The sequence below is a fragment of the Nicotiana sylvestris genome, chromosome 1, assembly GCF_000393655.2.
Source record: "Nicotiana sylvestris chromosome 1, ASM39365v2, whole genome shotgun sequence".
Taxonomy (NCBI): Eukaryota; Viridiplantae; Streptophyta; class Magnoliopsida; order Solanales; family Solanaceae; genus Nicotiana; species Nicotiana sylvestris.
In genome coordinates this window covers 130,266,383-130,293,075 of record NC_091057.1, presented here as the reverse complement: position 1 = coordinate 130,293,075, position 26,693 = coordinate 130,266,383, and the positions used below count along the sequence as shown (strand labels likewise).

The following is a 26,693-nucleotide window of genomic DNA, read 5'->3' as shown; positions in this document are numbered from 1 at the left end:
TCAAAATGGAGCTGCAAGTGAGGAAAACCCATCTACAAACCTTCTACAGTAGCCAATTAACCCCAAGAAACTCCTTATTTCGATTGGCATTGTCGGTCTAGGCCAGTTCTTGACTGCTTCTATCTTCTGAGGGTCTACTTTTATGCCTTCACTAGATACCACGTGGCTTAATACCACTGACTGCAGCCAGAACTCATATTTTGAAACTTTGGCATAAAGCTCATTATCCTTCAAGGTTTGCAAGGCTATCCTGAGGTGTTCGGCATGCTCATCCTTGCTCTCAGAGTATACCTAAATATCGTATATAAACACGATAATAAAGGTATCAAGGAATGATATGAAAACTCTATTTATGAGGTCCATGAATGCAGCTGAAGCATTTGTCAACCTGAAGGACAGTACTAGAAATTCATAGTGCCCGTCGTGAGTTCTAAAGGGTATTTTAGATATATCTTCTTCTATGATTCTCAACTGATGATATCTCGACCTCAAGTTTATCTTTGAAAAGTACTTTGCACCCTGAAGTTGATCAAATAGATCATCAATTCTTGGCAGTGGGTACTTGTTCTTAATGGTAACTTTATTCAACTACTGATAGTCGATGCACATTCTGAGAGACCCATCTTTTTTCTTGACAAACAGGACCGGGGCACCCCACGGTAAAACACTCGACCTGATGAAACCCTTGTCAATAAGGTCTTTCAACTATTCTCTCAACTCATTAACTTCTTCTGGAGCCATCCTATAAGGAGGTATAGATATGGGTTGAGTGCCTGGCATGAGTTCAATGTCAAAGTCTTTGATTCTTTCAAGAGGAAATTCGGGAAGGTCATTTGGGAAAATTTCTGGAAATTCTCTAACAACTGGCATAGACTGAAGAGCTGGTGGTTCTGATTTTGGATTAAAAATGTGAGCCAAATAAGTGAGACACCCCTTACTGATCATTCGTTGTGCCTTAAGGTAAGATATAAACTTACCCACAAGCGATGTTGAACTACCCTTCCACTCTAAGACTTCTTCATTTGGAAATTGGAAGTTGACTATCTTGGCACGACAATCTAACATGGCATAGCAGGAAGATAGCCAATCCATACACATGATCACATTGAAATCCGCCATTTCTAACTCTATGAGATCGACTTTGGTGTTGCGACCTTGGACTGAAACTATACAACCTCTATAAACTCTTGTGACTTTCACAAACTCGCCAACTGGAGTAGATACTAGGAATGGCTCACTAAGTTGTTCAGGTTCTATCCCAAGGTTAATTGCAAAGTATGGAGTCACATATGAAAACGTTGAACCTGGATCCATTATGGCATAAGCATTATGTGAGAACACTAAAAGTATACCTGTAATAACTTCTGCAGATGCCTCTGCACTCTAACGATCAAGTGTAGCAAACAAATGGGGTTGTCCCTCTCCGTGAGTAATTCGATCTGCACTTTTGCTTGCCCCATGCCCGATCTGATTATGAGAACCACAAGCTTGAGGTGTGCAACTGCAGTAGCTGAGCAACTAGAAGGACGAGTTGATCCACCACTGAGATTTCATCACAACTTTGGGCAGTTGGCCTTTATATGACCAATGTCTCCACAATGATAGCAACCATGAAATTCGAGATTGCACTAACTTGAATGTTGCTGCTTACATGTTCCACAAAGACCTTGTTGGTGTGAATGTTGCTCAACATGATTCTGGCTATGTAAGGATGACGTCCTAAAATTCTGATTCTGGCGAGATTTGTTTCCATAACTCTGAGTACGTCTGAAGGAAGACCCACCACCTGACTGATGACTGGACTAAGCTAGTGCTAATGACTCCTTATTAGAGGAATACCTTCCACCTCCGCTGGATGTACCATTAAACCTGCCTGATGTCCGGGCTTTCTTGTTATACTCTTTTTATTCTCCCCTTTGTTGTTTGTCTTTTTCTAAGTGCTTTGCAAATCCTACAATAGAGGAGAAGGCTGTCATCCCTACCACTGCAGCTAATGTCGTATCCTAAATATGGTAAGCCAAACCGCCAACAAATATGCAAATCTTTGATTTTTCTGTCTTAAACATGTGATGAGCATGCTTAGCTAACTTTATGAATTCCATGTAGTACTCTTCACACGGAGTACTCGGATGGGCAAAAATCGCTCGCTTTATCTTTGCGCGAAAACCCTTCGTGTCTTCGGGCAAAGAGGGGCAGCTGTAAGCACGTGATTTTTGCCCTATATGAGAAATACTCCCAAAAAATGCAAAATAAAATGATTTTCCTTGGTGTGCAATTTTGAGTATTTTTGTGACATTTTTGGATTATTATTTGTATTTGTCTGTGTTTGTTTATTTGCTAAATTAATAAAAAATACAAAAATATGTCGCATTTGCATGTAGGATTTAATTCTATAATTGTTAGTAATTAAATTAGTTTTATCAAAATTTAAAAAATTTACAAAAAATATGCATCTTTTGCATTTTTAGCATTTAATGTCCAAATGAACAATTTTATGCTTAATTATTACTTAATTGTGCGTTAATTGTTATTGGTAGTTAATTTGCGCTTTTATAACTTAATTTAGTTCTTAATAATAATTTAAGTATTTTTATAATTTAGTTTTAGAAAATAAAAGAAGAAAAGATAACAAAAATACAAATAAAAATCGGATTGGGCCACTTCTTCAATTTTCAACCCCAGGCCCAAACAATTGTCCACGACCCAGTCCACTTCACACGGGTCGACCCAGTCCGCCCCATTAACACATTAACCCAAAACCCCTCTTCATTCAAAAAACAAAACAAAAGAAAAAACAAAAAGAACAAAAAACCCTAAAAACCTAAAAAACTATCCGCCCCCACCCTTTTGGTTTTCTTATTCCCAACACCTCCCATGGCTTCTTCTCCAAAATACTAAACACACCAAGCATCCATGGCAGCACTTCCGTCTCCTCCGGCTCACAACCACCACCATCGTCCAGCCCGTCGCTACTGCCCCATCTTCTTCGCGACGTCCTTCACCTCTGGCGACCAAGGTTGCCCGTTCCATGCTTTGCTTTCGTCGGAATAGCCTCTTCTGTTTCACGTCCAAACATATGCCATTGCTACTGCGTTGCTTTCTGCTTCATCGTCCCTCTGTCCCAGCCACCAGCCTCGTCGTCCCGTCATCACTGCCCAAACGATCCTCCATTAAATCCGACGAACACTGCCGCTTAGCCTTCGTCGTCACTGCCCGTCATCACAGCCCCCACTCCCTCACGTCCAAACGCCATAACCATCTCGACTCCCTCCATATCTAACCCCTTCACCTCCATGGCTAACCCCGTCTTCATCGAGCTCTAACCCACGTTACTATCTTCCTCCTCACGTCGCACGAGCACACTACCAGTCACCGCTGTTTCGCCTTCTTCGCTGTTGCGTACTGCCGGCGACGACCCATAAGTCTGTTGTTTGGTTGCTAACCATCGTACTGTTGGTGACGACGCAAGGCAGTCCGGTTAAAGTCTGGAAAAGGTCGAGGGTTTTTCGTCGAAGTTAAGATCCTGTACGTTGTGAGTTCATCGTCAAGTTCGTTGTTTGTTTGGTCGTTGTTCGTCGTTTCGATCCGGTTAGTAGTTTTTGAGTCTTACTTTGTCCGTATTTTGTTTTGATATTTTCGAATCTAAAATCGGCCAATGTTTGTTTTTGTTTATCGTTTGAATTAATTTTTAGTTCATGTTCATGTGTTGTTTGTTAAATTAATTTTTCAGATTCCAAATGAAAGATTAATTATTTTCATGTTTATTTCATGTTCGTATTATTGTTCAAGTGAATATTTGTTAGTTTAATGTTTGTTAGATTCAAATTGAAATTTAATTAATTATTTCTTCAATTTGTTTCATGTTGTTATGGATTTCCAGAAAATATTAATGTTGTTTGAATCGTTAGAATCCGTCATGTTTGTTGCTTAAAAACAGATTTAATTCATGTTCATCTTTGTTTGAAGTTCATGTTTAAATTCAGTGATTTAATGTGAGTTTATGTTTGTTTGTGATTTGTTGATTTAATTTGAATCATGCATATTGTTGTTGGTATTGTTGTATCTTTGTTCATCCATTGATGATCTAAATTAACCAGGATTGGTTCCCGATATGGTTGATTTATTTCCATTAATTTGGAGTTGTGTTGTTCATCATGTTCATATGAATTGTTGTTGAAGATTGTTGAGAAATTGGTCATCTTGACTATATTTTGGTTGAGTTATGATTAATTGAGTGTTTAGAGCTGATGGGGGTAATTTGGTAAATTGCATTGTATTCGGGGGTAGATTTGTAATTGCAATAAGGTCGGAGGGGTAGTTTGGTAATTGAACATTATTTTGATTCTTTATGTTAAGCATGAGGGACAAATATAATGGGGTGGGTTTTTTGAGGTACTTGTTTAATATAATGGGGGACAAGACAAAACATAATGAGGAGAAATCTTGTACTTTTTTAATATAGGCATGAGGAACAAATTATAATGGGGAGGAATCTTATATTTTTTTTAATATAGGCATGGGGGACAAATTGTAATGGGTTGGGAACGTATTATTTATTTAATGTAGGCATGGGGGACAAAATTTAAAATAAAGAAGACATTTAATAGTGGGCCAAAGCATGCCATTGAGGGAATAATTTTGGGGTTGAGAATGGAAGACTTGTCTTGCTATATATAGAGTCATTCTTGACATTAAAAAATGGGGACTAGAACTTGAACATGGAGAGGATTTTTAGAGAGAAGAAAAAAGGTTGAACATTATTGAGAGATTATTGTTGAGAGACTTTTACACTTGAGAGTTGACATACTTTTATATTGGAGAGAGTTTGTGATAGTAAAAGAGAAAGACAATTTGAACTTTCACTCGAACAATTCTGTTTGCTTTTCTTCGAGTGTTATTCAAAAATTCGAAGCTGCTGCATCTCGTATCTTTTCTCTCTTCTGCTTTGACTGCGATTGTACTTTTGCACTGCTGAGTTTTCAATCTGTTACTGAGTCATTCTACTGGTTGTTACTGGTTTCGCGGTGTTGCTGAACCTGCTGTTGCTGTGTTATTACTGCTGCTGACTCCTACTTCTTTTGTTCTTGTACTGCTGTTTCCAGGTACACATTTGTACACTCTTGGTTCGAAGCAAAAATGAAATATTAATCAGGCTCCTGTTCCTGTTGAATTCTTTTGTTTGGATTTGTGTTTGAATATTAATTTCCCTCTCTTGGTGTAAAAATGTAGTTGATTGATTAAATGAGCAATGATGTCGCATATGTATAACTTCTTCATCTAATAATGTTAGTTTACATTAATCGAAGAATAGTTAATCTGTTTTGATATTATTGTGTATTTATCTCATGTTCTAGCAAATAATAAAATGTGGAATGAAAGCAGTTTTTCCTTGTACAAACGCGATCGCAATTTTCCGTTCACATTAGCCGTAACTTAATAACTAATAAGTTGCGTTTTTCAGCATGTAAATAATTAGGAGATTTTTCTTTTATTTTAGAGACAAACTTAATAGAAAAATGTAGTCGCTATAGGTTTATCCTTTTTAAAATAAAAATGAGACGAGCCTCGCCAAATAAATCACAAACCGCCGGGGCCCTCAATAAAATACATAACCATTGACTAGACTTTGGATTTGGCCGTTTAATGAACCTTCACGGCCTCTTCCTAAAATAACAATACGTTAGACTCTTTAAGACGCGCCTTAATAAATCTTACCTTCCTAAACTCGGGTGCACATTTATGTGACCCAAATCCAATTCTCAACGGAGTCGAAATGTGTTTCTAATCACGGGTACATTGATTGTGACGTGGTTCGAGATGCGTGTCCATGACGTTGCAAATTCATTTTAAAAAATAAGAATGAGATGAGCCTCGCCAAATAAAATACAAATTGCGGGGCCCTCAAGTAAATATTTGCTTTAAAAATTATTTGGACTTCGGGATGGACCGTTTAGTAAAATTCCACGGTCTTACCCAAAATAAATACGCTAGTCGCTTTAGGCGCGCCTTTAATAATTTAATTTCCTTAAACTCGGGTGCACATTGATGTGACCCAAATCCAAATCTCAACGGAGTCAAAGTGTGTCGACGACCACGGGTACATTGATTGTAACGCGGTTCGAGATACATTTTCACAACGTTGCAATTCTTGATAAAAACAGTAAATGATAAAAGCGGTTAAAAGTTAAATTTTGCACATAAGTTCACACTTGTATAAAATCAGATAATCAAGCCGAATATAACAGTTGAGCGACCGTGCTAGAACCACGGAACTCGGGAATGCCTAACACCTTCTCCCGGGTTAACAGAATTCCTTATCCGGATTTTTGGTACGCAGACTGTAATATAGAGTCATTATTTTCCTCGATTCGGGATTAAAATTGGTGACTTGGGACACCCTAAATCTCCCAAGTGGCGACTCTGAAATAAATAAACAAATCCCGTTTCGATTGTCCTTTAATTGGAAAAAACTCCCTTGCACCCCCGCGGGTGCGGAAAAAGGAGGTGTGACAGCTCTGGCGACTCTGCTGGGGATTTTATGACCCAGAACCACTGGTTCAGGGTTAAGAATTCGAGCTTAAAATAATTCTTATTATTTGGCTTTATTTATTATCTGATTTTTTTTACATGTTTGAGCCTAAGGTGCTTAATGTTGCTTTTACCGCTATGATATTGTTTGGACTGTATATATAAACTGTGCCGAAACCCCTCTCTTCTCTCTCTTGAGGAGTGCACGCTGGTCGTGGCTTCTTTCTGTTAGTGTATATACCAAAATAGAACGAGGATTCGGTGGAGTTGCAAAATCGGATGGCCTTTTGGTTACCAGTACACAGCTCCCATCCTCGGCTCGAGTTGTCCGCTCGGGTAAGCCAGGTCTAGAACAAACACCTAGGCTTTAAAAACTTAGTATAACAAAGCCTCATGCCGGATCCCTAGTAGGAACGCTTATTTGCATCATGTGCATTTGACTTAGGGGACTCAACACAGGGGTTGGGTCCGTCTAGGACTAGCAACCTGATATGAAAAGACCATCCTGATGCATCCTATTTGTTTTCCGCGCATTTATTTTGTCTCACTGACCGGTGTTAAAAAAAAAAAATAGCGGTTAGAGAATTGATTGTTTATTGTTGAAAAAATCCAATACTCAAGTACTGTCAAAACTCTGCCGAAATTTTGAGAAAATGAAAAAAAAGCATCTTATTAGTTTGTTTTATTAAAGACAAAGGAAAAAATAGAAGGAAAAAAATATCGTTGTTCTGTATTGGTTGTTCAAAAAAAAATATAAATAAAATAGTTTGTTTTAAAAAAAATAGTTTGTTTTGCAAGCGGTTTTATTATTTGTTGCAAATATACATATATAAAAATCCAAAAGTTTTCTTTATTTCCAAAAATGTATATATATCTTTATTTGTTGCAAAAATATTTGTCTTGCAAAGTCTAGAAAAGTTTTTTTTAGACTCCCAGTTTTCAAAACAAAAATCCAAAAAATTTTTCCATTATTGGCTTCTTTAGAAAGGTTTTTTTTAATTATTAAAAAAAAATGTATATATATAATAAAAAAAAATCCGAAAATATTTTCCCTCTTCTTTAAATATTGAAAAGAAAATTCAAAATTCAAAAATATTTTTTAGAAGCATTTCTTTTATTAAAAGTAGAATTCCAAAAATATTTTCTTTTTAGAATAAGAAAAAAACAAATGAAAATTCAAAAAAAATATATCTTAGAAGTCTTTCTTTTAAAAAGAAAATCAATACTTCCTTTCTTCTTTTAAAGTAGTTCTTTCACAAAGATAATAATAAGTAGTTCATCTACTTATCCTTGATTGCCCGAACTACGCGGGTTTGATTCTCACCGGATGTGAGATACGTAGGCAACCCTCATCGGGTCCAATCCCACCTTCTCAAAAAAAAAAAGGAATGTTTTATGTTTTTCGTTAATTTGTTTGTTTGTTATGAATGAAAAATAATAGTCTATTTGATTGTTGTGGGAAAAATAATAAAAACAAAAAAAATATAGAGAAAATGGAAAAGGGTCTTCTCAAAAATAGTTTATTCACCCGAACTACGCGGGTTTGATTCTCACCGGATGTGAGATACGTAGGCAACCCTCATCGGGTCCAACCCCACCTTTTGCTAAGAAAGCCAAACAAATAATAATAAAAAAAAATATGTCAAATTTTAATTTTTGTCATAAAAAAGTTAGGTGATGTTGTTTTGTCATAAATAGCCGAATGTTCCCGAAAGGGATGCCGGAAGGATGACTTTGCATAAACAACCACCTTTGGGTTATTTTTTTTTTAAGATTTGGTCCAGTTGACCCACACAACCTTAAAAATCTTCGTCCCCGAGATGTTGAAAGGCCGTGTTTGCAATATTGAGTTTTTTTAATTTGAAAATGATAAAAAGAGTCGTAAATAAGTCAGGTGATGTTGTTTTGTCATAAATTGCCGAATGTTCCTGAAAGGGACGCCGGGAGGCTGACTTTGCATAAACAGCCACCTTTTGGGTCATTGTTTTAGATTTGGTCCAGTTGACCCGCACAACCTTAAAAATTTTCGTCCCCGAGGCACTGAAGGGCCGTGTTTGCAACACCATGTTTTTATTGTTTTTCGAAAAAAATAAAACAAAGAGTTAGCGGTCAGGTGAATACCGTTTGAGTTTTGTCATGGTAAGCCGAGCCAGCTTCGGCCGTGTCCTAAATCGTTCTTGCCGAAATATCCTTAGAGTATCTTTCAGTTGTCGAAAGGTTATTTTCGTAAAAGAATGGACAAGTTTGTAAAGTATCATAAAATAATCCTCCCCGGCCTCAAAATTCATGTGAAATTTGGAAGGGGCCACATTTGCAAAAAATAACCGTTCGGTTGCATTTGTCAAAGGAAGAAAGGGAGTTGGTCGTTTGTTTTTGGAGTTTGTAAATCTTTTAATTAGAATATGTGGGTTGTTTGATTTTTTTTTCCAGTTTGTAGGTCATCTTCAAACCTTTGAAACCCAGTTTGTTTTAATATGAAAATTGAAAAAAAATGTTTAGTATTTTTTATCTTTTAGTGGTCCGAACTACGCAAGGTCTGATTCATACGGGGTCATGATACGTAGGCAATCTCCATAAGATTCGACCACCACAAAAAAAATGGAAAAATAAAAAAAAAAGGAAAAATGAAAAAATCGAAAAAGAGAAAAGAAAAAAAAATGAAAAATCGAAAGAAAAAGAAAATACAAAATAGAATAAAATACAGGGGTTCCCAAAGTACTTCAAAGGGGCAAATAAGCAAGCCGGGATGACGCATGTTGTTTGAAGCAAAGCATGTTAGAAACGGTTAACTGCCTAGGAGCATTGCATCCTCAATGTGTTGTTATCAAATCTGTTAAACTCTAAACGCTAACAAGTTTGTTGTTTTCCGAATCTCAAACAGTTAGTTGTTAAAGAATTCTGGCAACACACCCTTACCAAACTAGATCCAAAGGACCGATAACAACAAGCATGACTACTTCAGAGAATAGTACCAATGAAGAAAGGCCGGTGAGCCAGTTGTTAAAAGAAGCAATGGAAAAGATAGAAAGGATGGGACTAGAGATGAATGCAATGCAGCTAGCTCTAGCCAAAGCACAAAAGAGCCCTGAGCCACTGGGGCACATGCCTGAATACCCTCATTCCGGCCCTTCAACAAGCCTTCCGAATCCCCGTTATCATCACGAAAGAAGCCCACATTATTCCCAAGCTCCACCACTCCATCAACCTCTCCCAACACCAAATGTTCCCACCTTTGTGGGACCCACATCAGCCACCTTGCAAAGAACGACCAGTGAGCCATTGTTTCAGGCTCACGATACGCAATACTATCCCCATGAGCCTACATTCCATGCCCCCGAGCCACAGGCTTACAATCCACACTTGGAAGTACCAGCAGAGATTGAAAAGCCAGTTAAAGCCCCTGAACAGGAGGAGGTATTGAGAAAGTTCAAAAGCCTGGAGCAGTCCTTCAGGAACCTGCACGGATTGGGCAACCAAGTCAGCGTAGCTTACAAAGATCTATGCCCTTTCCCGGACGTCCAACTCCCGGCTGGGTTCAAGATGCCTAAGTTTGATTTGTACGAAGGGCACGGTGATCCCATGGCACATTTGCGGGGATTCTGTAGCAAAATGAGAGGGGCATGTGGCAAAGATGAGCTGCTGATAGCTTATTTCGGCCAAAGTCTGAGTGGATCGGCGCTAGAATGGTATACCAGGCAGGATTCCAGCAGATGGTACACTTGGATGATCTGGCGCAGGCTTTCGCAAGTCATTTTCAATACAATCTCGAGATAGTCCCTGACCGTCTTACATTGCTGAGGACCGGAAAGAAGCCTGGGGAAAGTTTTTGTGAGTTTGGTTTCCGCTGGAGAGAACAAGCGGCCAGAGTTGATCCTCCCATGAAAGAGGGAGAAATGGTTGACTACTTCTTGCAAACACTGGATCCAACTTACTTTGGTCACTTGGTGACAATGGTTGGGAAATCCTTCAATGAAGTGGTAAAGATAGGGGTCATGATAGAGGAGGGTCTAAGGTCTGACAAAATACTAAATTACTCAGCGCTCAAGGCAACGACCCAGGCTATTCAGAGCGGCGCGAAAGGTGCGCTCGAGGTAGCATCAGTCGAAACAGGTACTGGGTCCAAATTCAGAGGTCATTCCCCTCACTACCAGCCCAGGCCCAGTCATCCAAATTATCCACACACTCCATACAACCTTCCACAACCCTACTACCCACCATCAGAGCCACTCTTTTCAGCCCATCATGCCCAAGCCTGCCCCCGAGCTCCATATAATCCGCCTCAGTATTATCCTCCGAACAAGGCCCGGTCGCAGGGTCAACCATCAGGTTACCCCCAATGGCGAAAGCCAGCACCACATAATGCATTCTTGCCTTCACAAAGCTTTCAAGCACCCAACGACCCTGGAAAACAGGGGCATGGGGGAAAACAAAGGCAAGGAAACAATTTCACGCCAATTGGGGAGTCCTACGCAAGTTTGTTTGAAAAGCTAAAGCTTTCAGGACTGATTGAGCCGCTCCTTGGCTATACTCCAGATCCATATGCAAAAGGGTTCAATCCTGCTGTACGATGCATGTACCACTCTAATGTCCAAGGACATAGCATTGAAGACTGTCGTTCTTTGAAAAAGGAAATCGAAAGAATGATTCAGGAAGGGGCAATTGTGATCGACGACAGTGACATGGAGCAGGCGAATCATCTTGAAAACTTGTTGATTGATGTTGATAACACTGAAGTTGGGGATGGCCTTGGCAGTGTTGATATGGAGCTTAATGGCTAAAATGTCATGCTTTGCAGTTGGAAGATACTCCATTTTGGGTCAGCCCGAGATGTCGTGCTTGGATAGTTGGAAAGACATTCCATTTTTGGTCAACCGGAGAGGATTTTTGATTGGTCTATTTTGTCGTCATTTCCGTTGTTCGGATTATTAGGATTGTAATTCGGATTTATTTTGTGTCAATATCTTTCCGCCTATCTTTCCGTTTTGTCATAGCGGTTTGTTTAAGTTTTGTCCAGGTTGTTAGGATTTTATTCCGGTTTGCTTTGTTTTTAAAAAAAAAACCATTTGTTCAGTCCAATGCAAAAAATTCAGTCTTTGATTATTCCTAGTCATCTTTCTGTTTAGTCATTTTATCATTTTTATTCAACGCCGATTCTAGTGACATGACATGCGCACACAGTTTGGGCTTAGCATTTAAAGTTAATCATAAAACCCCGAAAAGGTGATCAGACCATTTAAAGGAAATAAGAACGGTGTGAGATTATTCAGAGCTCGAGTCATGTGGAACTGGGGCAAGTGAAACACAAAGAAAAACCGTTAAAAGCAAGATTCGCCAAATTGGCATGAGGGCCATTCAAGATAATGAGAGTTAGAGTGTCGCCCAACAGTGCGTTAGAAGTGACAAATGAACAAACAGATGTTGAATATAATTGTCAAGTCCAGCACCATCAGAAGAGACTACAAATTTAAATTGTATTGTTTGCACTTGGCATATTTGGAAGACTGGAATGACGAAGGCATTTTGTTCTGCTACCTAAACACTTTATCCTTCGTTACCCCTTTTGAGCCTTGTTTATTTTTCTTTCATACCCCTCATTCGGAATCAGTAGCAACGACTAGAAGATGCGAACATGGAAGATAAAAATAAAATTAAAAAAAACAAAAAAAATAACAAAACGAAAAAAGAGAAAAATGAAAGAAGAAAAAAAAAGAAAAGAAAAAAAACAAATAAAAGAAAGTCGGAATGAAAAGAGGAATTGAGAACTACGTTTGACCTGATTCCTCAAAGAGGATACGTAGGCGCTTCACGGCTCGGTCATAGTTTTGAAAAATGAAAACAATTCAATTAAGATATCCCCAAGCAAGAAACTGGGGCAGAGGTTGCGTTCGTTGTAAATAAATCTGGTTCCGAAAGTTGTAATTAATAACCCAGAATCGATGCACTTTTGAGCCTTTAATACCCTTTCTTTCTAGCCCTATCCAAAACCCACATTACGGTCCAAAGAAAGACCTTCTGATCAGTCTTCAAAAGATGCCAAGTCAGACAAATGAAGAGTCTTACCGGCGAACATAACATTCTGTTCCACAGCAGAAAGGACTCTAATCTCCAGCAGAAAGAGTCATACCGGCGACACTCCAAATCCCCAGCTGGAAAGTGATACAAATGAGAGAGTCTTATCGGTGAAAACCTTCACAGGCACCATAAGGCGATGAAAGCTGAGAGAAAACCAAAATGAGAGAGGCTTGATAGTGAAAACCCTTCGGGCACTACAAGTCGAATAAGATTGGGAATCAGATGGGGAATCGTCAAGGGAAGGTCTTGAGAGACGATTGACGGCAGATGATAGGCCACATACGCATGTCATGGCCATTAGAGTCGGTATCTGCGTTTGATAGATTTTTATTTATAGTTTCTTTTGTTAAAGAGTCATCTTTTCCTTTGTCTTTTATTTTGTTTCTTTTTATTTTTTTCCTTTCATAGGAAAATTCCCTAGTAGAGTCTGTTTGGTCGGAACCAGTGGGAAATGACTTCAAAATAGGCCATCAACTAGTACATCCAAGTGGTACAAGGAACAGGCGCAAAACCCGTGTCAAGAAGGGTATCCCTATCAAGATGAGATTGATAAAAGGGATGGGCCAGTGTCAGCAATTAATATCATCCCCAGCAAGTTTGATAGCATAATGGAACACAAAGCTGGGAAAGGAGAAAGAGGAAACCATCCCCAACAAGAGTGGCATGACCGCTTACCATGTTTTTAAACTAACAAATTTTTCTTTGATTTAGAAACAGGGAAAATGAACGTTATTGATGGCGGAAAGACAGGCCATAAAGAAAATCATCAAACCGGGGCAGAAAATTTTCTCATTGTGAAAATTTTCTCGAAGACAGGCGCCCACCTGAATAACGAGAGGAATACTTTTATGTCTTAGTATAGACAGGCGCCCACCTGAATAACGAGAGGAATACTTTTTGTCTGTGCATTTCATATTTCAGGCACCCACCTGTATAACAAGGGAATACATTTCATGTCTTTACCATTAGGCGCCCACCTGTATAACAAGGGAATACATTCCACGTCTGTTCCAATAGGAGACGCACTTCCTAAGCCTAGCCTTTACCAATAGGAGACGCACTTCCTAAGCCTAGCCTTTACCAATAGGAGACGCACTTCCTAAGTCTAGTTTTGCCAATAGGAGACGCACTTCCTAAGCTTTACCCATAGGAGACGCACTTCCTAAGTTATTTCACCCATAGGAGATGCATTTCCTCCTAAGTTTATTTTTACCCATAGGAGATGCATTTCCTCCTAAGTTTGTTTTAGTTTCACCCATAGGAGATGCATTTCCTCCTAAGTTTGTTTTAGTCCACCCATAGGAGATGCATTTCCTCCTAAGTTTGTTTTAGTTTCACCCATAGGAGATGCATTTCCTCCTAAGTTTGTTTTAGTCCACCCATAGGAGATGCATTTCCTCCTAAGTTTGTTTTAGTTTCACCCATAGGAGATGCATTTCCTCCTAAGTTTGTTTTAGTCCACCCATAGGAGATGCATTTCCTCCTAAGTTTGTTTTAGTTTCACCCATAGGAGATGCATTTCCTCCTAAGTTTGTTTTAGTCCACCCATAGGAGATGCATTTCGTTTCACCAAGAGGAGACGCACATCCTAAGTTAGTTTCACCAAGAGGAGACGCACTTCCTAAGAAAAGTTTCACCAATAGGAGACGCACGTCCTAAGGAGATGCACTTCCTAAAAATAGTTTCACCAAGAGGAGACGCACATCCTAAGTTAGTTTCACCAAGAGGAGACGCACTTCCTAAGAAAAGTTTCACCAATAGGAGACGCACGTCCTAAGGAGACGCACTTCCTAAAAATAGTTTCACCAAGAGGAGACGCACATCCTAAGTTAGTTTCACCAAGAGGAGACGCACATCCTAAGTTAGTTTCACCAACAGGAGACGCACATCCTAAGTTAGTTTCACCAAGAGGAGACGCACATCCTAAGTTAGTTTCACCAAGAGGAGACGCACTTCCTAAGAAAAGTTTCACCAATAGGAGACGCACGTCCTAAGGAGACGCACTTCCTAAAAATAGTTTCACCAAGAGGAGACGCACATCCTAAGTTAGTTTCACCAACAGGAGACGCACATCCTAAGTTAGTTTCACCAACAGGAGACGCACATCCTAAGTTAAGTTTCACCAAGAGGAGACGCACTTCCTAAGTAAGTTTCACCAAGAGGAGACGCACATCCTAAGTCAGTTTCACCAATAGGAGACGCACATCCTAAGAATAGTTTCATCAATAGGAGACGCACTTCCTAAGAATAGTTTCACCAATAGGAGACGCACTTCCTAAGCTAGTTTCACCTATAGGAGACGCACTTCCTAAGAATAGTTTCACCAGTAGGAGACGCACTTCCTAAGCCAAGTTTTACCAATAGGAGACGCACTTCCTAAGAATAGTTTCACCAATAGGAGACGCACTTCCTAAGTTTAGTTGTACCAATAGGAGACGCACTTCCTAAGTTATTTCACCCAATAGGAGACGCACATCCTAAGTTATTTCACCCAATAGGAGACGCACTTCCTAAGTTAGTTTTACCCGATAGGAGACACACTTCCTAAGAAAAGTTTCACCAATAGGAGACGCATTTCCTAAGTTTATTTCACCAACAGGAGACGCACTTCCTAAGTATAGTTGTACCCATAGGAGATGCACTTCCTAAGTAAGTTTTACCAATAGGAGATGCACTTCCTAAGTTTAGTTTTTCCCAATAGGAGACGCACTTCCTAAGTTTATTGTACCCAATAGGAGACGCACTTCCTAAGTTCAGTTTTACCATAGGAGACGCACTTCCTAAAGTTCAGTTTTACCATAGGAGACGCACTTCCTAAGTTCAGTTCTACCAATAGGAGACGCACTTCCTAAGTTCAGTTTTACCATAGGAGACGCACTTCCTAAGTTCAGTTCTACCAATAGGAGACGCACTTCCTAAGTTCAGTTTTACCATAGGAGATGCACTTCCCAAGTTCAGTTCTACCAATAGGAGACGCACTTCCTAAGTTTATTGTACCCACCGGAGACGCACTTCCTAAGTTTATTGTACCCAATAGGAGACGCACTTCCTTAAAGTTTAGTTTTGCCCATAGGAGACGCACTTCCTAAGTTTACTTTTATCCCATAGGAGACGCACTTCCTAAATTAAGATTTCACGCATAGGAGACGCATTTCCTAAATTATTTTCATTCATAGGAGACGCACTTCCTAGTTCAAAATCATTAAGGTTTCACCCATAGGAGACGCACTTCCTAAGACTATTTAACCCCTAGGAGACGCACTTCCTAAGTTTAATTTCGTGCATAGGAAACGCACTTCCTGAATTAAGTTTACTTTAGGAGACGCACTTCCTAGTTTGGCTTTTTCAGGTTATACTTTTACTTTAGGAGATGCACTTCCTAGTTTGGCTTTTTCAGGTTATACTTTATTTCAGGAGACGCACTTCCGGAATTGAGATTTCACCCTTAGGAGATGCACTTCGTAGTTTGATTCATTTTGAGTTCGACCATAGGAAACACAATTCCTAGTCTAGTTCTTTGAAGTTTTCACCCTTAGGAGACGCACTTCCTAGTTTAGCTCATTCCGATTCAACCATAGAAGAAGCACTTTCTAGTTTGAGTCATTGAGGTTTTTTTAGCAGACACATTTGCTAGCAAGAGTTTTGGTTTTACTCGTAGGAGATGCACATCCTAGCCTAGTCTTTAGTTTACTCTCATCATTGCATCAGTAGTATAAATAGGTTACAATTTTGCTAACGACTCACAAATCTTCCCAGTGCAAACTGGGTTAGGAAATTCTCGTTTGTTTTGTTTGTTTTGGTTGTAGGATCCCACCTGGAGAATAGAGGTTGTTAAATTCAAGATGATGAAGCCAGGCGCCTGCCCATAATAACAGAAGAATACATTCCAGTCTTTACTTTTCAAGTGTTGAAGTTGGGAGCCCGCCCAGATAACAGAGGCATACATTTCAGTCTTTAATTTTCAAGTAGTGAAGTTGGGAGTCCGCCCAGATAACAGAGGCATACATTCCAGTCTTTACTTTTCAAGTGTTGAAGTTGGGAGCCCGCCCAGATAACAGAGGCATACATTCCAGTCTTTACTTTTCAAGTGTTGAAGTTGGGAGCCCGCCCATAATAACAGAGGCATACATTTCAAGATCAAGTCAGAAGACAATAAAACAGAGGGTTACAACAAGAATCTCCAGCAGGAAACAATAAAATCTCAGCACCGGAAACAGAAGGTTGCAACAAGAGGTCCCAGCACAAATTCAGGCGCATGAGTCAAAAGGAAGAAAAGAGGCGTCTTGAAAGAAGCAGCTGGTGAACATTAAATCATGCCCAGCATAACAAGTCTGATGAAGAAAGCCGTACCCACCAGAGGAACCGCCAAAAGCTTAATGAAGAAAGCCATGTCCCCAGCGGACCGAGCAAAATGATGAAAACTGGTATTCAGAAAAGCAGATGGCCAGTATCATTCCAAAATTCACGGAAGAAAAGCACCGGAGGAAACACAAGTCGACAAGAAAGCAAGGCAACAAGAACAAATTTCAATCTAGCCTAGCTTCTTGTTTTCTTTTAAGCACGGTGTAACAAGGAGATCGGTAAGTAGTGATAACAACATGCAACAGCAGTAACATCGCAGTCCCACGGTAGTCCCAACTACCAAAACTTCCCGGACTACATTAACCTGATTCCCCTTTAGCCAGGGATATGTAGAAACCTTTGAAGCAAAGGTTCGGTTAAATCTTTTTCAAAAAAATGCTTCACACGGAGTACTCGGATAGGCAAAAATCGCTCGCTTTATCTTTGCACGAAAACCCTTCGTGTCTCCGGGCAAAGAGGGGCAGCTGTAAGCACGTGATTTTTGCCCTATATGAGAAATACTCCCAAAAAATGCAAAATAAAATGATTTTCCTTGGTGTGCAATTTTGAGTATTTTTGTGACATTTTTGGATTATTATTTGTATTTGTCTGTGTTTGTTTATTTGCTAAATTAATAAAAAATACAAAAATATGTCGCATTTGCATGTAGGATTTAATTCTATAATTGTTAGTAATTAAATTAGTTTTATCAAAATTTAAAAAATTTACAAAAAATATGCATCTTTTGCATTTTTAGCATTTAATGTCCAAATGAACAATTTTATGCTTAATTATTACTTAATTGTGCGTTAATTGTTATTGGTAGTTAATTTGCGCTTTTATAACTTAATTTAGTTCTTAATAATAATTTAAGTATTTTTATAATTTAGTTTTAGAAAATAAAAGAAGAAAAGATAACAAAAATACAAATAAAAATCGGATTGGGCCACTTCTTCAATTTTCAACCCCAGGCCCAAACAATTGTCCACGACCCAGTCCACTTCACACGGGTCGACCCGGTCCGCCCCATTAACCCATTAACCCAACACCCCTCTTCATTCAAAAAACAAAACAAAAGAAAAAACAAAAAGAACAAAAAACCCTAAAAACCTAAAAAACTATCCGCCCCAACCCTTTTGGTTTTCTTCTTCCCAACACCTCCCATGGCTTCTTCTCCAAAATACTAAACACACCAAGCATCCATGGCAGCACTTCCGTCTCCTCCGGCTCACAACCACCACCATCGTCCAACCCCGTCGCTACTGCCCCATCTTCTTCGCGACGTCCTTCACCTCTGGCGACCATGGTTGCCCGTTCCATGCTTTGCTTTCATCGGAATAGCCTCTTCTGTTTCACGTCCAAACATATGCCATTGCTACTGCGCTGCTTTCTGCTTCATCGTCCCTCTGTCCCAGCCACCAGCCTCGTCGTCCCATCATCACTGCCCAAACGATCCTCCATTAAATCCGACGAACACTGCCGCTTAGCCTTCGTTGTCACTGCCCGTCATCACAGCCCCCACTCCCTCACGTCCAAACGCCATAACCATCTCGACTCCCTCCATAGCTAACCCCTTCACCTCCATGGCTGACCCCATCTTCATCGAGCTCTAACCCACGTTACTATCTTCCTCCTCACGTCGCACGAGCACCCTACCAGTCGCCGCTGTTTCGCCTTCTTCGCTGCTGCGTACTGCCGGCGACGACCCATAAGTCTGTTGTTTGGTTGCTCACCATCGTACTGTTGGTGACGACGCAAGGCAGTCCGATTAAAGTCTGGAAAAGGTCGAGGGTTTTTCGTCGAAGTTAAGATCCTGTACGTTGTGAGTTCATCGTCAAGTTCGTTGTTTGTTTGGTCGTTGTTCGTCGTTTCGATCCGGTTAGTAGTTTTTGAGTCTTACTTTGTCCGTATTTTGTTTTGATATTTTCGAATCTAAAATCGGCAAATGTTTGTTTTTGTTTATCGTTTGAATTAATTTTTAGTTCATGTTCATGTGTTGTTTGTTAAATTAATTTTTCAGATTCCAAATGAAAGATTAATTATTTTCATGTTTATTTCATGTTCGTATTATTGTTCAATTGAATATTTGTTAGTTTAATGTTTGTTAGATTCAAATTGAAATTTAATTAATTATTTCTTCAATTTGTTTCATGTTGTTATGGATTTTCCAGAAAATATTAATGTTGTTTGAATCGTTAGAATCCATCATGTTTGTTGCTTAAAAACAGATTTAATTCATGTTCATCTTTGTTTGAAGTTCATGTTTAAATTCAGTGATTTAATGTGAGTTTATGTTTGTTTGTGATTTGTTGATTTAATTTGAATCATGCATATTATTGTTGGTATTGTTGTATCTTTGTTCATCCATTGATGATCTAAATTAACCAGGATTGGTTCCCGATATGGTTGATTTATTTCCATTAATTTGGAGTTTGTGTTGTTCATCATGTTCATATGATTTGTTGTTGAAGATTGTTGAGAAATTGGTCATCTTGACTATATTTTGGTCAAGTTATGATTTAATTGATTGTTTAGAGCAGAGGGGTAATTTGGTAAATTGCAGTGCATTCGGGGGTAGATTTGTAATTGCAATAAGGTCGGAGGGGTAGTTTGGTAATTGAACATTATTTTGATTCTTTATGTTAAGCATGGGGGACAAATATAATGGGGTGGGGTTTTTGAGGTACTTGTTTAATATAATGGGGGACAAGACAAAACATAATGGGGAGGAATCTTGTACTTTTTTAATATAGGCACGGGGAACAAATTATAATGGGGAGGAATCTTATATTATTTTTAAAATAGGCATGGGGGACAAATTGTAATGGGTTGAGAACGTGTTATTTATTTAATGTAGGCATGTGGGACAAAATTTAAAATAAAGAAGACATTTAATAGTGGGCCAAAGCATGCCATTGAGGGAATAATTTTGGGGTTGGGAATGGAAGATTTGTCTTGCTATATGTAGAGTCATTCTTGACATTAAAAAAGGGGGACTAGAACTTGAACATGGAGAGGATTTTTAGAGAGAATAAAAAAGGTTGAACATTATTGAGAGATTATTGTTGAGAGACTTTTACACTTGAGAGTTGACATACTTTTATACTGGAGAGAGTTTGTGATAGTAAAAGAGAAAGACAATTTGAACTTTCACTCGAACAATTCTGTTTGCTTTTCTTCGAGTGTTATTCAAAAATCCGAAGCTGCTGCATCTCGTATCTTTTCTCTCTTCTGCTTTGACTGCGATTGTACTTTTGCACTGCTGAGTTTTCAATCTGTTACTGGGTCATTCTACTGGTTGTTACTGGTTTCGCGGTGTTGCTGAACCTGCTGTTGCTGTGTTATTACTGCTGCTGACTCCTACTTCTTTTGTTCTTGTACTGCTGTTTCCAGGTACACATTTGTACACTCTTGGTTCGAAGCAAAAATGAAATATTAATCAGGCTCCTATTCCTGTTGAATTCTTTTGTTTGGATTTGTGTTTGAATATTAATTTCCCTCTCTTGGTGTAAAAATGTAGTTGATTGATTAAATGAGCAATGATGTCGCATATGTATAACTTCTTCATCTAATAATGTTAGTTTACATTAATCGAAGAATAGTTAATCTGTTTTGATATTATTGTGTATTTATCTCATGTTCTAGCAAATAATAAAATGTGGAATGAAAGCAGTTTTTCCTTGTACAAACGCGATCGCAATTTTCCGTTCACATTAGCCGTAACTTAATAACTAATAAGTTGCGTTTTTCAGCATGTAAATAATTAGGAGATTTTTCTTTTATTTTAGAGACAAACTTAATAGAAAAATGTAGTCGCTATAGGTTTATCCTTTTTAAAATAAAAATGAGACGAGCCTCGCCAAATAAATCACAAACCGCCGGGGCCCTCAATAAAATACATAACCATTGACTAGACTTTGGATTTGGCCGTTTAATGAACCTTCACGGCCTCTTCCTAAAATAACAATACGTTAGACTCTTTAAGACGCGCCTTAATAAATCTTACCTTCCTAAACTCGGGTGCACATTTATGTGACCCAAATCCAATTCTCAACGGAGTCGAAATGTGTTTCTAATCACGGGTACATTGATTGTGATGTGGTTCGAGATGCGTGTCCATGACGTTGCAAATTCATTTTAAAAAATAAGAATGAGATGAGCCTCGCCAAATAAAATACAAATTGCGGGGCCCTCAGTAAATATTTGCTTTAAAAATTATTTGGACTTCGGGATGGACCGTTTAGTAAAATTCCACGGTCTTACCCAAAATAAATACGCTAGTCGCTTTAGGCGCGCCTTTAATAATTTAATTTCCTTAAACTCGGGTGCACATTGATGTGACCCAAATCCAAATCTCAACGGAGTCAAAGTGTGTCGACGACCACGGGTACATTGATTGTAACGCGGTTCGAGATACATTTTCACAACGTTGCAATTCTTGATAAAAACAGTAAATGATAAAAGCGGTTAAAAGTTAAATTTTGCACATAAGTTCACACTTGTATAAAATCAGATAATCAAGCCGAATATAACAGTTGAGCGACCGTGCTAGAACCACGGAACTCGGGAATGCCTAACACCTTCTCCCGGGTTAACAGAATTCCTTATCCGGATTTCTGGTACGCAGACTGTAATATAGAGTCATTATTTTCCTCGATTCGGGATTAAAATTGGTGACTTGGGACACCCTAAATCTCCCAAGTGGCGACTCTGAAATAAATAAACAAATCCCGTTTCGATTGTCCTTTAATTGAAAAAACTCCCTTGCACCCCCGCGGGTGCGGAAAAAGGAGGTGTGACAGGGCCATCATCTTCATTTCTTTCCTTTTCCTACATCTCAAACAAAGCACCGACCACATCTCTAAGCTGGTAAACAACCAGCTCCACAACTTCATCATCAAATGCTTTCATCGCTCAGAGGGCTTTCTTGACACCCTCCAGCCACAACATTGGGTCTTCCTCAGCTATAGAACCATGGAATAATGGGGACTCAACTTCAAAAATTCATTCACTCTTAAGGACTCAAAATTCTTCTGTCTATTTGATTGAGGTGAAACTCATCTCTTCTCTCGTTCTGGTTCGCCATGAAGGCTTTAAACATCTCCATAGCGTTGTTGACAACATTAAACATCTGACCCACCTCTAGAGATATAGCTATCTGAGCCGAGCTACTATTGGGGGCCGTACTGGATCCTGAGGTACTGGATCATCATGCTCTACCCGTTCTTCATGTTCAACCCGGGGTACTTGGACCCCCTTTGTGGATTTACCCCTCCTTTTTTGAGTTAAAGCCTTCTTAGTTCTACCTTGAGCCAAAATCGTAGCAATAGTTTCTTGAGCAACATCCTGAGCGTTGGTGTCAGAGTCGCGAGTACGATCCAATTCTGTGTGTTTTGGAGAAAAGAATACATTAGATAATTTCTTAGAGGTAGGCTCTACTGCACGATCTAAAATATGAAAAAATGAGACTTTTCTTAAATGCTTGTAGCCTCATATTTATAAGTATGACGTGCTTCATACCCATAAACAAGACTCTACTAACACGGCTTCGTAGACCCCTAGGAATCCATAAACCTGAGGCTCTAATACCAAGTTTGTCACGACCCATTTTTTAAACAAGCCGGACCGGCACCCGATCAATAAACATGACCGAGCGAACCATCTACGCTTATCAAATCTATTATAACTTCAAACTTTATATGCCACAATGCCATACTATAACCAAATACTTTTAATTAATTCAAATATCTAAAATAAACTAACTCCAAATTTTGTTCGTAGTAACCAATGAAATACTACTAAGTTATTATCAAAAATATCTGAACCTTAACACACCGACTGTGTCTATGAAGCCTCTACTAATAAATGATGCTCTGCTCAGGACATGAGATTTTCTGGCCAGTTCGCTAAGTAAATAAAGAAATAGCTAAATAAAAATGACTCTAAGTAATACTCCACAAACAAAAATGGAGCTCACCAATAGTATTGGAAGTGAGGGAAGTCCTAACCCGTAGCCTGCTCGCCTACAAAACTAGTTCCTACGTTGTACCGTAGACCAACGTAGGTTCCCAAAAGAGAATGTTGCTACCATCCATTGTACTCACTAAGTCTCAACGATAGGGGATGAAACTTTAATAACATACACATTATGAACAAAGGTTCTAAATGCATGTAAAACATAAAGCTTTTAAGAATAATTCTAAAATAATTGCATAATAGCAGTTTATGAATATTCTAAAAGAAATTCTTTTCGTTTTCTTTCCAAAATAAAATATACTTCACTTTATACTTTGGGAGTTCCAACTATCCTCACCTATTTCTGTCTTAGTCACCGTATAATCGGCACAAGTTCAATCCCAACCTAATCGAATAGGCCCAATCCACGAGGTACCACTCGCTTCATGGTTCTCAGAACTGATGTATCGCACCTTAGCATGGCTAAGTAAATTTTCAGCAAGACCCTCGACTCGTGTGCTCCCTACTTTGTCACAAGTAGTTGCAGAAAGTCATTGCCTTGGTCAGGACCCTCGGCCTGGACGATGACCCCTTCTCAAGATAAAGGATACTCCCAAAAATCTTTTCTTTCTAAAACTTCTTCTTGTGACTTTTCAAGTCTAAATCTTTTCTTTTTGCAACATCATGTACATTCTCATGCAGGTATCCTTAAATGTAAACGACATAAGAATGAAATAAACATCTAAAAGTATTTATAAAGATTCTTGCTTCTTAATAAATTTTCAACATGAAAATAACATATAAGAATAACACAAAAATCTAAAAATTTATGCACATATATCATAATAAATAATCTAAACTTTTGCTAGAACAATTATAAGTTAATAGGTACTCACTCGCTCCAGTTAAGTAAATATAAACTCTTTTAAGCAATTTATCAAACACATTATATGCATGCTTTTGTGAGTTAAACCACTTTAGTAAAGGGTTATATCAACTCAACTCAAAACTTCTCGAGCCAGTACGTAGGCCTCAGTCCAATTGACACCAGTCAAACAATCGATTCTATAACAACCAGTGCATTTTAATCAATTTTAAAGTTTCTCACCTAAACATAAAATTTATTGTTGATATAGAGAAAGAAGGGAATTAACTATTCAATTCTTACCTATTACCACTGCAAGATAATTAACATTAGGGAATTTTATATACCTAAGTTCAAGAATTAGTGGTTTGTAAAGATCCCTACGATTTTCTTTTCGTTGCCTGCATTTGCTGCGTAACAGAATAATGTTTTGTTTCTTGTGCGTATATTACTCTGTTGCTTTCTTTCTTTGGACCTCTTTTACGTCCAAGGCTAGGCTTTAAGGCCTTAAGCGTTTTTTTTTCAATAGCCCTTTATGGGCTAGGCTTGTCCCTCCAATTTTTTTTTTGTTATTTTTTTGACTTAACTAATAATTAATGATACCCACTTTTAATAATTAATAATATTCTCCTAATTATATAATTAATTATTTATAAATAGAGAAATAACTCAAAAGTCAATCACAAGGGTTTAAATCCATAATACGAGTATAATTTAAGGAAAAAAAATTAAATTCTATATTTAGCAATCTTGAAATTTTATAAATTTGAGAAGTGTTACAGAACCAGTCTGCCATTAGCAGAATATGGTACTTGTTCTTTATGGTGATTTTGTTTAGAGCCCAATAATCCACACAAAATCGCAGGTTGCCATCATGTTTCTTTTGGAATAACATAGAGGATCTGTGTGGGGACTTGGAAGGAACGATGATCCCTGTGTCTAGCATTTCCGTCAGATGTCCCCGAACCTCGGTGAGTTCGAGTTGTGACATTCTATAAGGCTCCCGGGCGGGTGGCTTCGCACCCGGCACCAACTCAATCTCATGGTCCACAGTGCGCCTAGGTGGGAGTCATTTTGGCATGTCCTGGGGCATGCCGTCTTCAAACTCTAATAGCAGCTCCTTCGCAGGTGCAGGAATAGGACCCAATAAGCGTTTTATATCTTCAATGCATAGGGTAGGCATCAACATAGGTTCATATCTTTTGACCGCCTTTATCAACTTCAAGGTCGAGATGTTCTTAGCGGCCGTCTTCATGGACATGCACGGGATAATGCAGGGCTACCTCGTTTGTTCCATCATATAACATGTTTTCATTTGGTACGGGCATGGTGTTGGTTTGACTCAGGAATTCCAACCCAACTATCAACTCGAAATCATCTATGATCACGACGAGCAGGTTGAATTTTCCTTCGTATGGGCCAAGCTTCACTGGTACTTATTTGGATATTCCACCCACTAGTCGAGGAGGTGAATTGATAGTCTTGACACGACTTCAGCCCTTTCCTACAACTAGACCAAGACACTCCACCTGAGTAGAGGCTAAGTAGTTGTGGGTAGCACCTATGTCTATCATCACCTGAATGGGCTTGTCATTTACCTTCATCTCGATGAACATTAAGGTCCTCTCTTTTTTAAGGGGATTCCACTCATCCGCCTTCTTTTTCCCTTTCTTGGTGATTGCGCATGGGTCTTTCTTCTTAGAGATACCAGCACTGGTTCTTGCTAAGGCCTCAGAAATAGAGCCAACAATTGTATTGAAGGCACCTACTGATTCCGTCTGGACCGTATTATCTGCATAGTCATTAGTCTCATCATCAAAAACTTGATGGACATTTATCTGTGCATATAAGAATTCATTATTCCAATGTGGTCCACTACAATGATGACATTCTGAAGGGGTTTCCTCACCCGATCGTTGTTGTTATATGTAGTGTTAGTACTGTTTGAGGAGGGAGCCTTAGATTTGGTTGCACTCCGATCTCCTCCACTTATGCTAGGGACACAAGTGCTAGGCTGGCCTCCTTTGTATGCCCCTCGGACATGCTGTTGAGGCCAATCCTTCCCAGCTTCCTCTTGATTGTCCCCAAGGCACTCCGCTGCTTGGATCGCTTGGGTAAAGTGTCTACCCTTTGTCTTTGCAGCTCCATACGAGCATAAGGTTTCAACCCTTCCAGGAATGTGAAGCGTTTGTCTTTGTCCACCATGTCATGTATGTTTAACATGAACACGGAGAGTTCTCGCACGTAATCCTGCACTGATATAGTCTGGCGGAGCTCCCGTAGCTTTCTCCTTACATTATACTCAATATTTTCGAGGAAGAACTGTAGGTGTATGGCTGCTTTTAGTTCTTCCCATGTCTCCGGAGCATCTTTACCGGCCCTGACGGCTTTGTACTTCACCCGCCCCCAAAGTTTAACATTACCCTTAAGATACATGGCAACAATTTCTACCTTCTTAGCTTCTTCTAGGCCCCCACGACATTGAAGTATTTTGTTCGATGTCGAAGATGAAGTTTTCCGCTTTTTTGGCATTTCGGGCTCCACTGTATGACTTTGGCTCATGAATTTTCAATTTTTGTGCCACGAGGATGAGGTTCACAACACCCTTGATTTGGTTTTCGCCTTCTCGAAGCAGGCCTTGTAAAGCAGCATTGACAACATTGAGTTGGCCTGTCAAGTTGTCTATAGTTTGTTGCATGGAAATCACTCTGTCTACCACTTGTGCCCTATAGGCTAAATCCTCGACACGCTCTTGTTGGAGGCCCTCATTTACCAAAAATTTTGAATACCTCTATGGATGCCATTCGCCGGTCTCCTTTAGAGTCGTGACTGAGGTTTTTTATGTCAACTTTGGCCTGGAGTATTCTGCGGTCCAGGTCGTTCAACCTTTGCACTAAGCTGGTTCTTAGTTCAGGTACCATATCCACGATGG

The 26,693-nt window shown here is 39.2% G+C and overlaps 1 protein-coding gene across 1 annotated transcript; it reads right to left on the bottom strand.

Moving 5' to 3' along the window:
• On the bottom strand, positions 1-26,293 carry LOC138874540 (uncharacterized). The gene is made up of 4 exons (XM_070153146.1): positions 25,766-26,293; positions 25,360-25,599; positions 727-1,383; positions 1-291 (listed from the first exon to the last, which is right to left on the bottom strand). Exons 1-4 carry the CDS (start codon positions 26,291-26,293, stop codon positions 1-3), a joined length of 1,716 nt encoding a protein of 571 aa, XP_070009247.1.
• Positions 26,294-26,693: the final 400 nt, after the last annotated feature.

Excerpts from the sequence above, each read along its gene's own strand:
- LOC138874540 (XM_070153146.1), bottom strand. The coding sequence starts at position 26,293 with ATGCCAAAAAAGCGGAAAACTTCATCTTCGACATCGAACAAAATACTT. Across the intron at positions 25,600-25,765 it reads AGGAGGCCAGCCTAGCACTT|ATAAATGTCCATCAAGTTTT; the intron begins GTGTCCCTAGCA and ends TTATATGCACAG. Across the intron at positions 292-726 it reads ATAGGATGGCTCCAGAAGAA|GTATACTCTGAGAGCAAGGA; the intron begins GTTAATGAGTTG and ends TACGATATTTAG.